The sequence below is a fragment of the Rhinopithecus roxellana genome, chromosome 4, assembly GCF_007565055.1.
Source record: "Rhinopithecus roxellana isolate Shanxi Qingling chromosome 4, ASM756505v1, whole genome shotgun sequence".
Lineage (NCBI taxonomy): Eukaryota > Metazoa > Chordata > Mammalia > Primates > Cercopithecidae > Rhinopithecus > Rhinopithecus roxellana.
Genome location: NC_044552.1, coordinates 148,547,230 through 148,560,225, shown reverse-complemented (window position 1 = coordinate 148,560,225; position 12,996 = coordinate 148,547,230). Strand labels below are relative to the sequence as shown.

The 12,996-nt window shown below is 44.2% G+C and overlaps 1 protein-coding gene across 1 annotated transcript in view; it reads right to left on the bottom strand.

The window, feature by feature from the left end:
• WDR27 (WD repeat domain 27) overlaps positions 1 to 12,996 on the bottom strand; it is a 95,468-nt gene that overhangs the window by 71,174 nt on the left and 11,298 nt on the right. Inside the window, 5 exon segments of the mRNA XM_030929333.1 lie at positions 75 to 145; positions 2,044 to 2,095; positions 2,988 to 3,101; positions 5,612 to 5,736; positions 7,331 to 7,472. Coding sequence (XP_030785193.1) covers positions 75 to 145; positions 2,044 to 2,095; positions 2,988 to 3,101; positions 5,612 to 5,736; positions 7,331 to 7,472 — 504 coding nt within the window.

The following is a 12,996-nucleotide window of genomic DNA, read 5'->3' as shown; positions in this document are numbered from 1 at the left end:
GACGGAGACCCCTGTGTACAGGCTCACGTACAGGAACGTCTGGGAACGGGAACTTCACTCTGTGGCTGTCTCACCTGGCCGTCAGCACACCCAGTGACCAGCTGCCTGCTTTCTGCATCAATGAACAAGCTGAGAAGAGGATATGCTGGTGAAAGCAACATTGGAAAATTTAGCTTTGTAAGTGCCTGGTACCAGGTAAGCCGAGAACGATCAGTTTTACTTATCTCTTTACACATAATATTTAGTTACAGTATTTCTGTCAAGTTTGAACTATTCCAAAATAATTTCTTCACCAAAAAGCAAAAATTGCACGTGAACACAAATGTTGAAAGCCCCATGAGCACAAGGAAGACTGGGGACGTCACCCCAAAAGGACGCTTCGGGAGTCTGCCTCAGATGGGTCCCAAGGAATCCCATCCCACCTGCCCGACAGAAGGCCTGGTGGGCTTAAACCACGGCCCAGCTCTGGCTGCTTTACAGCCTGGACGGAGGGCAGCACTGGTGTTCAATCAACATTGCACTTGGGGCAGAAGGATTCCTGAGTCAGCCAGAAATAATACAATAACAGACTAGGTGATGAAAACAGCAATCAAATTGATGCCTTGTTTTCTTGGAAAAAAAAAAATCGTTGCCTAGGATGTCGTTTCATTGAAAATTTACTCTAAACTGTCAATACTTTAGGAGAATTCGATAAATGAATATTGAAAAATGCTACACGTCCTAATCAAACTATGAACAAAATCAAAGATCAAGTGTATCACTGTTCTTGGCAACCAGATAGTAATTCTGTATAATTAATTTCAGAAAAAAAGATTCCAACATACTTCCAAGAAATGCGCTTCACCCTGAAAGAAAGCAATGTTTTCAAGTCATTATAGCACCACAGTCTACACATGGATACACTAACCTCAGAAAGAATGTTAAATCTTTGAGAAGATATAACAATAACTCTACCAGGTCACCAAAGTATATGTATATTCTTTAAGGGGCATTTTCATGTCACTTATCCCACAAAAGAATGCTCTCCTTTTAATTCCCTAACTCTCTTCTTCCGGAAAGACACAACATGCAAAAGAGGAGCAAAGCGAATGCAGGAAACCAGTGCCCTGAGGCGCCAGGAGGACAAGCACAGGGACTGCACGGGAGAGGTGCGGGGGCGTCACAGGCCGCTCCTCGTGCCGTGCTCCACGGACACCTGCAGCATCAATGCTGCGTCTGTGTGGCCGTGTGCCAGCTTTATTTACCAACAAAAATCCATGTGAAGGGCCGGGCGCGGTGGCTCAAGCCTGTAATCCCAGCACTTTGGGAGGCCGAGACGGGCGGATCACGAGGTCAGGAGATCGAGACCATCCTGGCTAACACGGTGAAACCCCGTCTCTACTAAAAATAAATATAAAAAACTAGCCGGGCGAGTTGGCGGGCGCCTGTAGTCCCAGCTACTCAGGAGGCTGAGGCAGGAGAATGGCGTGAACCCAGGAGGCGGAGCTTGCAGTGAGCTGAGATCCGGCCACTGCGCTCCAGCCTGGGCGACAGAGCAAGACTCCGTCTCAAAAAAAAAAAAAAAAGAAAAAATCCATGTGAGGGAAGAACGCAAGGGCCCTGGCATTCATGAGCCGCACACGTAGGTGCTCAGTACCTGACCATGAGGCCGGGGTGAGGTGCACGCCCACGCACATGCTAGATGGGCAGGGCAGTCCTGGCCCTATCAACACCGCTGGTTCTGGGACTTGTTTCTACAGAGAGCAGAGGGCTCGCCTTCCCTGGGTGCTCAGGCATTTTATCTGACAGCAAATGTGCTTTACTCCTCCAAAACAAAAAGGCCCAGACTCCAAGCATACATTTAATTTTAAGTGAAAAACATCAAGGACATTCACTGTGAAGTGAATCTTCTCCCTGTGTGGACGGGAGTGAAGGGCTGTAAGTCTGAGATTGCCTCATTCAGATCCACTTGAATGTCAGGGCTCCATCTTATGCCCTGGAACATGCTCTAGAAACCGTGGTTACACACAGCCTATTTACAGGAAACATGAGTTTTAAATTTACCTGATAACACAGATGAACTGTATATTAATGATCCTGTACAATGGTCCCAGACCTTTGGACAAACAGAGGATTCTTTAGAAGAGGTAACAACGTTGCCATTTTTGCAACAGGTTAAGCTAACAGTACTATCCAATATCAGATTAGTCAACATAAATGATTATCTAAAACAGAAAACAATAAAATGAGCACAAAAATAAGAAAAATATAGAAACACAATAAAAGATGTCAGAATCAAAAAGAAAAAATTAACATCACTTCCATAAATAAACCCCTGGTGGATTGAAGAACTGAAAACAAACACGAAACCAGGTTAAAAACAGTTCCCAGGTACTTAGTCAACGCTGCCAAGACAGGAGAACCAAGCGGGAGACTGTACCGGTCTACACCCTGTCAGGTGCACACTCGCGGGTCAGGTCTACACCCCGTCAGATGCACACTCGCAGGTCAGGTCTACACCCTGTCAGGTGCACACTAGTGGGTCAGGTCTACACCCTGTCAGGTGTACACTCGCGGGTCAGTTCTACACTGTCAGGTGCACACTGGTGTCAGCTGGATAAAAACTGAATTCGCATTTCATTTTCTTCCAGATCCTCATTTCGTGCTGACGGAGCCCTCCACCCTGGAACTGGCTCTCCTGCTCTGGGCCTGGGAAATGCCGTGGAGAAGAATTTGTGCTTGGGCTCTCCCAGGCCCGGGATGCAGTTGTGGGAAATCCGGGGCTGCAGAGCCGTCCTGTCAGGAATCCAAGCCCAGTCAGTGACCCTGGCAAAACACCGGGCTTGCTGTTTCCATGGAAATCAGGACAGCGGTCGCCTTGCGGAAGTGGGGTAGAAACAACATCACTCAGGCGGCAGTGGCCGTGAAGCCACCGCACAGCTCCCATCACCACAGGTCTTTCCACAGCGCGTGCCACGTGGGAACGCCGTCCATCGTCCATCCCTCACCTTAAAGCCTCTGTCCTCGGACACCGAGATGAGGGTGCCTGCTCGCCAGGGACAGAACTCCACCGCAGTCACTGGGCCCAGGTGGCCCTGCAGCTCAGCCCGGACAGCCTGAGTCTGAGAGAATGTGTGCAGGAAGGTCAGTGATGGAACTCTGTGGTGGTTATTAACATCAGGATGTTCTACGTATGTCACAGAAAATAGCTGTTACAAAATAAAGCCCATATTATTCCTCTTTTCAAGTTGGAACTCTCTGTATATAAATCAACGGTGAAAAGTCAGATGTCTGAGCTAAAAGGAAAGCTCAGGCCACAGGCACAGTCTCAGCAGTGTTAAAAGATGACACTAACCAGAGCTGACCCTGAGCGAATTAGGAAGCTGGCGTCTCCTCAGGAACCCTGTCTCCCCACCGGCTGCCCCATGCATCTGCCCTGAGGCTCCCTGCCTGTAACTCAGAACATACTGCTCTGCGTTCCCAATCGCTCAGCATCTGTTTTCCGCCTGGGACTTCCTACAACAAGACAAGATGGTGCAGCAGTAGGCGCTCATGAGTTATCCTTTCCTCCTGAAGTCCCTAAAGCCTCCTACAGCCAAGAGAGCACCCCACAAGTGTCAGCATCACAAGCTGGAGACGCACAGAGCTTCGTGTTTATATGGAAATCAGGCTTGAACAGCATGACTGAGGAATGGAGTAGTCAGAGCCTCGGGGGTTCCTAAAGGTCACAGTCATCGCCCTGAGAATATCCCCAGGGGATTCCAGGCAGAAGTGCTGGGGTACTGTTCTTGAATTTTACAGCACTCCATTTAAATAAGACAAATATCCCTTAGAATACATGCAGAAAAAATAAACATGTATATATGGTGACTTAACTTACAAACAGACATTTAACTCTGGAAGACCTTCTTTAGTAATACAACATATCGCCATCAACAAATACAACTTAGAATACTGAGTAGATTATGCCAGTTACCATCAGATTGTTAAAAATAAAAGGCAAGACTATATAACCTGTGTAGGAATAGGGAGTCATGAGACTGAGTGTTATGAAATACACATTTCCATTTTCTCCAATTTCTATAAAATAAAGCTAGTCCACTGTCTATGGTATGAATAACATTATAGCCTGAAAAATATTTATTTCCTTTTGACATTTTATGTTGACTAAAAAGTGCCTTTTACCAGAAAATGCTCAATACTCATTTGAAGTCTTTCAAATCAAATAGCATAAACTGTTGACTTGCCGAGTATGCTGTTAAAAGAATGTGAGCGCTTCATGGACTCACGTGACAGCCATTCCCCACGTCTGAAAGTCATTCTCCCTGAGTGAAGCATCTTTCAATTGACACGCCTGCTGCTAAGGAAGCCTGGCGAGGATCCCACGGGCTACACACGCATCTGTACAAGGCACCTGCTTACTCACCTGCTATGTGCCCAACTCAGGCGTGTGGCTCCGACCTGACCCCAGGCTGACTGTTCTCTCCATCTGGGACCCAGTATCTTCCTTCAAACACTAACAGTTTTATGCTTCTTCCTAATGCACTTTGGTTTTCCTTTTCCTGACACAACAATGTTAAATCTTCGGACGTTAATGGTAGTTTTGTTATAAATGGTGGGGTGGCCTAATGTTAATCTATCAATCACAGGATGTTTACAACAAAACATGAAATACTTACAACTGAAACAGCAACATATCCAGAAAGCTTTCACAGACAGACTAGAAATAGTGTAAAGCCCTTCACCTAACTCCTAGATGCTTCCCATCATCTCTCTGTGGTTTAACTCATGATGTGAACTTTTTAAATTCATGAGCCTTAATTTCATCATTAGTCCAAAAATAGTCTGAAGACATCAATGTCTTCTCTCCCAAAATGCCTATTACACACGAGACCCATGAGAACCAATTACTATTCCAAGCCTAACATCCTCCCTCGCCTACGTTTATTAAGTGGCTATCACAGGAAAAGTGACGCAGGCTAACAGCTTTGTTGGCCACGTTGACCTGGCAAATCAAAGCCACAAAAACGACCCCAGGCCTGGGGTCATCTCCAAAATCAGGCTTGGGCAGAGCAACAATTCAGAGGAACCGAGTCTTCCTTCGTGTTCCCTTAGATTCCCACTTTCTGATTTCTAACACTGCTTTCAACATTGCAATGGGGCAGCTGACTGTTCCAGTCACACCCGAGGTTGAAATCACACAGTCAGGAAGAGGCGACACGCTTCCTTAAACTAACCCTGGTGATGAAATGGCTGCGAAAAGTCTGATTCTTGATGAAAAGAACATCTTGATAAAAGATATAAACAAAAGCGCTATGCTAGGAAGGATGCCTACAGTCAGGGAATATCTGAGAAATAAAAGTTTTGTGGAACATGTTTCTCTAAAGTCATGCCTGATACCCATACTCCATAGGGAGTTTTAATATTTATATAAATATTACTATCTGACACCAGTGGTTTCCAATTGCAACATAAAGATATGATTTTATAAAAGTAAACTAAATTTAAGATATAGCTTTTAAAAAAAAGGAGTATAGAAAAAAAGAAAAGACAGCTGGGGAAGGTCCCAGAACCTGGGAGGCCCCATCAGCCAAACCCTTCCGTGAAATTCACGTGTGAATTTCAATCTTACCTCAATATCCAGTGTGAATACTTTGTTTCCAGCACATACGGCAACAACATGATCATCCGGGCTCAACTGTAAACACAGCACCTTTCCCAAAAGCGAGCCCACGACAGTCCCTCGAGGGACCAGCCCTAGAGTGAGTTTCACCATTAGTGCCAGTTCACCAAATGCATTCAGCATTACATTAATCTGAGAAAAACACGGAGAATGTAACCCTCTATTCTAAAATTACTGAGAGAATGCCAATGAGCTTTGATGTGATTTTGATTCTCTAAGAATATCAAAAATACTGGATATAGAGAAGTCTTCTGAAAACCTGGGGAATGCAGCACTTTCCTGCAGAGAATCCCTCCACATCAAAACAGGAAGACGCCTTCCTCTGGAGGCTGCGGTACCCACGCAGTGAGAGTCATAATCATCAAACTGCGTGTTTCGATGCTTCTCACCCACATCCAACCCCATGTCCACCCTCATGTCCAGGTCCAGCTAACATCCGTTGGAAGGAAGGGAGTAGAAGCCTATCCAACTGAGGCCTCCAGGGACTAAGCAATGGCAGGACACCCACAAGCAGCCAGGAGGTTCCCAAGACCCAGACAACAAGTGCAGCAGCTGCAGCCTGATGCAGAGTCCGTCACGCAAATCCACAAAGGTGAAGGAAAAATGGCGGGCAAGGTCATCTGGTCCTAGTGTGCACCACGGACCTATCACCAGCAAAATGCAGATATACTCCACCCACAGCCTGGGAGAGACACATGTGCACATGCCCCACAGCCACCAAGTCTACAGAGAGACATGTGATCGTGTCCCACAGCCACCCAGAGCCTAGAGAGACACATATGTTCACATCACACAGCCACCCAGTCTAGAGAGAGATATGTGCTCATGTCCCTACATAGAATACATAGGTTTATAGTCTCTTTGCATTTATGTTTTAACATAATCCTCTAACTTCTCTATATAATTCCACAAAACTCAAATTCCTTAATGTGGTCCCCACCTAACTTTTCAACTTCCTCAGATGAGACTCTCCTAACATCAGCACGCTCCAAGCACAGAGGCAGGTTCTCACGCCTCCCAGGGCCTTGGCACATTTGGGTCCATCTGCCAAAAGCACAGTCCCCTATCCCATCCCTTCTCACCCTCAGCCCACATGCCCCTCCCTGAGATCCCGTATCTCAAAGTACCCCTACGCATGTGCGTGCTGCCCTGGCCTCATCTGCCTTCTCCGCTGCACACTCACAATTCATAGCCACTTGGTCGCTGGCTTATATAGTGTCTCTCTCAAACTCTGAGCTGTGACTTCCACAGGATTTGGGATCAAGCCCTTCCTATTCACCACTGGTCTCCAGCGTGAAATATTACAGGTGCTCAAGAAACCTTGCTGTGCAAGAAAAGAATATTTCAACTTTCCTACATGTTTTCAGGTTGATACAAAATTGACAGTTCTTAAAATAAAAAGGGACATAAGATCAAAACCAATGAGCCTGTAAGATCAGCATAACACACAGCAAAAGTCAGTGAGTCTGAATGGCCTGGTGTCCTTCCCATATAAAGCACCCTGCTTGCATGCCTGGTTTCAAGGTAAAGGGAATACAAAATTATCCCAAATCCCCCCGGGGGAACGGTGCTGCCCAAGAGAAACACACTTGGGTGGTACCAAGTATACTGAAGGATGAGTTATTCCTTTTGTAGGTTTTTAAAAACACGTTTTAGATTTTCATTTACCTTGAAGTACTTTCTCTCTACATTCATCCAGGTTCCACATTATAACATAATCCAGCGATGCTGAGCAGATTAGAAGTGGGTTCACTTTATTTCCAAAAGCCATAGCAGTAATTGGCTGATGGTGTCCTCGTAAGATTAGAAGCTGAGAAAATTAACAAAAATAAAACACAGATTATAGACAATATTTAAAAATGAGAGTATAACAACATAAACTCAAACCTAAGAAATTAAAAGATTGAGTTTTTCAAATACATTCATTTTACATATTGTTAATTCATTTGTTAAAATCTCTGCTATGTACTACTAAATCATTCTCTCAACCATTTCACTGCTATTCACTGTCACACACACTAATAAAAAGATACAGGTTACCTCGTTCTTCCATTTCTTTATAACTTGTTAGTTAACCAAATATAGAACATGTCTCCACTACATGCCAGAAGAGGTTAACAGCTGAGGTGAAAACTGAGGAATAAGAAGAATGAGGGGTTGACAAAAGGAGGGGAACAATGAGGTCCCAGGGAAAACAAGGCATGGGTAAGAAACTGCTGAGACAAGGAAAGGAGTGGGAGGAGGCTGGAGAAAGGTGAGGCCCAGGTGTGGGGACCTTGGCAACTACACAAGGAGTGTTGATAGCACTCTAGGAAATTAAAATCCAGCAAAAAAATGCACAGTCAGAATAATACAGTGACTAGATTTGTTTTCCAGGAACAAAACATTGCTTAAAGTATGGAGCAGATGAGTGTTGGGGGTACACTGGGCTGGAATGCATGAAGACACTCAAGGGAAATCCAGTAGCGACCTGGACTAAGATAGTGACGACGGAGATGGAGAGAAGATGATGACTGAAGATTCCGTGACCAATGGACATGGAGAGATGGAGGGAAAAACAAAAGCAAAGGGATAGGGTTTGAGGTTAAAATCCTGGGTGAACGATGCCTCAAGAACAAAAAACAAAGGGAAAATGGGATGGGACGAGGGTAGATCATGGTCCATTTGGTCCCTAGTAAGTTGAGATGCTTCTAAGGTGATGTTAAACAGACAACGGGCAGTTTGATATGAGAGATATCACTGGAGAATTCCACTTCTAGTAAAGGCGGGATACATCACCTCATCAGTACCAACCCTACTGATGAGAATTACAAGAAAAACTGGACAAAATTAAATATATATATACACATATATACACACAGACATACACATATACACACATGGAGACACACGTTTTGAAGGCATCAGAAAGCAACCAAGTCATGAAGAATTATGATAACAAGATTACAGGGAAGAAAAAAAATGAGGGAAGTGACCCCAGTATCTGGGGTCACTTGTCCCATAAAGATATCTACTATAGAGAGAATCTTCTGACAATTCCACTAAAGGCAGTTGAGGAGCTGAGATTCAAGGGGCTAAGGGCACAGAAACGGTATAATCAAATGAGTCATCTTCAGGCACACAAACAGAACTATCATATTGGGAGATGGGCAAAGATTTCTGTCACCTTACAAAGTCATTTTGAGGTACAGCTGACTGCCTTAATGTTGAGAACGCTACGATTTTTTCCTGTAAAGAAATACGAATGGATTTTGGTAAATGTCTGCCTAGAATACAATCTACTAAGGTGAGAGGGATGGACACGCTGCTAAACCCCCTAGGCTCAGAATGGGAACCCCGAAAAAGACAAAATCAAGGAGGAAAGATGAACTGTCAATAAAACAACCCTCATCAGAACTGACACCCAGCTATGAATTGTCTTAATACCTGACTAGTTCAGGGCAATCCAGGATTGCCAGTGCCCTAAACATGCCCAGTGACTAGGAGCTAACACAAATCTGATCTGGAAAAATGTAAGATAATCCAGAGTGTCAAATCAGCTATACTTTTTTTTCATATATAAAGTCCAGCAATCTAAAAAATAACCAGGGATTCCAGGAGACAAGACGATTTAGTCAAAACAAAGAAAAATAAGGGATAGAGAAATGCAATGCCTACAAGTCATCCAGATAGACTTGAAACCAAACTAAAACTGATCCAAATGTCAGAATTACTAGACAAGAACATTCAAACCATTATTAGAACTTTTTCCGTATGTTCAAAAGTTAAGTAGAGGCATAGAAGATATTTAAAAGTCCCAAACCTAACTTCTGGAGATGAAAACTAGAATTAGATACCATTTTAAAAAACACTTAGTAGGATTAACCACATATTAGATGTTGCTGAGGAAGACTGGTAAATTTAAAGATAAAGCAATAGAAAATATATACAAATGAAAGAGAGAAAAAAATACATTAATAAACATGAAAGAGCATCAGTGAGCTGTGGGAAACTTCACATGATCTGACATACAAGTAAACAGAGTCCATAACGTTTGTGAGGAGGGGAATGTTTGAAAAAATAATGGCTGAAAATTTTCCAAATTTGATGAAAACCATACACCCATAGAACCCCAATGATAAAGTTTGGATGTCCACTCCAAATCCCACGTTGAGATGTAATCCCCAGTGCTGGTGGTAGGGCCTACAAGGAGGTGTATGGGTCATGGGGGCAGATCCCTCACGGCGTGGTGACATCCTCATCATGGTGAGTGCTCACAAGATCTGGTCATTTAAAAGTGTGTGGTACCTCCCCCCACCCCTTGCTCCTGTTTTTGCCATAGGACATGCCTGTTTCCCCTTGGCCTTCCGCCATGATTGTTAAGGTTCCTGAGGCCCTCACCAGAAGCCAAGCATTTGTTGGTGCCATGGTTGTGTTGACAAAAGAATCAAACTCTGTAAAATATTTTAAGAGATTTATTTTGAGCCAAATATGAGTGACCATCGCACATGACACGGCCCTCAGGCCCATGTGCCCAACGTGGTTGGGGTACAGCTTGGTTTTATGTATTTTAGGGAGGCATGAGACAGCAATCAAACACACTTAAGAAATACATTGGTTTCATTCAGAAAGGTGGGACAACTCAAAAGCTGGGGCTTCCAGGCTATAGGTAAATTTAAACATTTTCTAGTTGACAATTGGTTGAGTTTATCTAAAGATTTGAGATCGACAAAAAGGAATGTTCAGGTTAAGATAAAGGATTGTGGAGACCATGTTTTATTGTGCAGAGGAAGCGCTCAGCAGACTTTAGAGAGAGCAGGCTGTAAAATTTTTCTTATCAGACTTAAAAGGGTACCTGGCTCTTAGATTATCTCCTGGATCTGGGAAGAAATGAAGGAAAACAAAGGGGAAACGGGATTCTCTAGAGAATATGGATTTTTCCCACGAGAGATTTTGCAGGGCGATTTCAAGGTATGGCAAGGAAATACATTTTGGGGTTGACTGTTTTTTCCTTATCTCATAATGTTATGCCAGAGTCAGATAGAAAAGTCAGTCATGACAAATAGGGTCAAATAAAACCCATGTAACGATAATTTGTGGTTTGTAGGGCATGACTCCCTAGGCCCCTTAGGTAGGAATTTGGGCAAGATGAAAAATCAGAGTTCAGTCCTCACTTGTACAGCCCGCAGAGCCATGAGTCAATTAAATCTCTTTTCTTTATAAATTACCCAGTCTCCGGTATTTCGTTATACCTGAGGACTAAACTCTGACCTTTTTCTTCTCCTGCCCAAATTCCTATCTAAGGGGCTTCAGGATTCACATCCTAAAAACCATAACGTCTCCCCTGAGGGGTTTTGTTTCACCCTATATAACGTGGCTTACTTTCCAACCGAACGCTGGTATAACATCACGTGACAGATAAAGGAGGGAATTAAAATATGTTAACTCCAACTATGTTTCTTTACTATATCTTGACATAGGCCTGTGAAGCCGTCTCTTATGGGGAAAATCTACATTCTGCAGAAGATTCCCTTCCCTTTGTAGGCCACTAAGACTCTGGCATTTTTTAAAAGTCTAATAGATATTTACAATCTATTCTCTCTGAAGCCTGCCACCTGGAGGCTTCTTATGTATACTGGGGACCTTGGTCTCCACGATCCCTTATGTTAACCCAGACATTCCTTCTATTGAGTCTAGGTCTTCAGACAATAATTTAACACTTTCAACCAACTGCAATTTAGAAAATTATTGAATCCGCCTACGCCCTGGAAGCCCCCACTTTGAACTGTCCCACCTTTCGGGATCTAAGCAATGTATATATTACATGTATTGATTGATGTCTTATGTCTCCCTAAATTGTAAAAATCCAAGCTGTAGCCTGACCATTAGGCACATGTTCTCAGGACCTCAAGACTGTGCCTCGGGCCACTGATCACTTGTATTTGACTCAGAATAAATCTCTTCAAATATTTTACAGACTTTGACTTTCATTGACATAGGAATTCATGAATGGCCTAATACAGAAAATTGGTACCAAGAAGTGAGGCATTGCTATAAAGATACCTAAAAATGTGGAAGTGGCTTTGGATCTGAGTAACCTGCAGAAGTTGGAAGAGTTTGGAGGGCTCAGAAGAAGACCAGATGAGGGAAAGTTTGGAACTTCTTAGAGACCGGTTAAATGGCTGTGACCAAAACACTGATAGTGACAAGGACAGTGAAGCCTACTAGGCTGAGGAAGTCTCAGATGGAAATGAACTTACTGGGAACTGGAGCAAAGCTCACTCTTGTTATGCCACAGCAAAGAGCGTGGCTGCATTCTGTTCACGCCCTAAGGCTCTGTGGAAGCTTAAACTTGAGAGTGATGGCCTAGGGTACCTGAATGAAGAAATTTATCATCAGCAAAGCATTTAAGATGTCTCCTGGCTGCTTCTAACAACCTACAACCATATATGGGAGCAAAGAAATGTCGTAAAGCTGGAATTTATATTTAAAAGGAAAGCAGAGCATAAAAGTTCAGAAAATTTGCAGCCCAGCCATGTGGCAAAAAGAAACAGTGTTTTTGGTGAGAGGAATTCAAGCAGGCTGTGAAGCTATCATTTACTTAAGACATTTGTGTAACTAAAAAAAGAACCAAAGGCTGATAGCCAAGGCAATGGGAAAAAGTCTCCAAGACATTCCAGATATCTCCAAGGCAGTCCCTCCCATTATAGGCCCTGAAGCCTAGGAGGAAAGAATGGTTTTGCGGGCCAGGGCCTGCTGCCCCACACAGCCTCAGGACACTGCTCCCCTCTCCAGCTCCAGCCTCAGTTCAGAGGACCCCAGATACAGCTTGGGCTGCTGTTTCAGAGGGTGCAAGCCACAGGCCTTGGTGGTTTCCATGTGGTATTAAGCCTGCGGGTACACAGTGTACAAGAGTAAAGGAGGCTTTAGCAGCCTCCAGCTAGGTTTCAGAGGATTTGTGAGAATGCCTGGGTGCCAAGGCAGAAGCCTGCTGCAGGAGTGGAGCCTTCACAGCCAGCTTCTACTAGGGCAGTGCCAAGGGGAAATGTGAAGTTGGAGCCCCCGCCAGAGTCCCCACTGAGGCACTGCCTACTAGAGCTGTGAGAAGAAGTGCACCATCATCCAGATCCCAGAATGGCAGATATTCCAGCAGCTCGCACCCTGCTCCTAGAAAAGCCACAGGCACTCAACAACCAGTAAAAGCAGCCACAAGGGCTGAACCTTGCAAAGCCACAGGGACAGAGCTGCCCCAGGCCTTGGAAGCCACCCCTTGCACCAGTGTGCCCTGGATGTGGGACACAGAGTCAATGGAGATGATTTTGGAGCTTTATAATTGAATGACTGTCCTGCTTGGT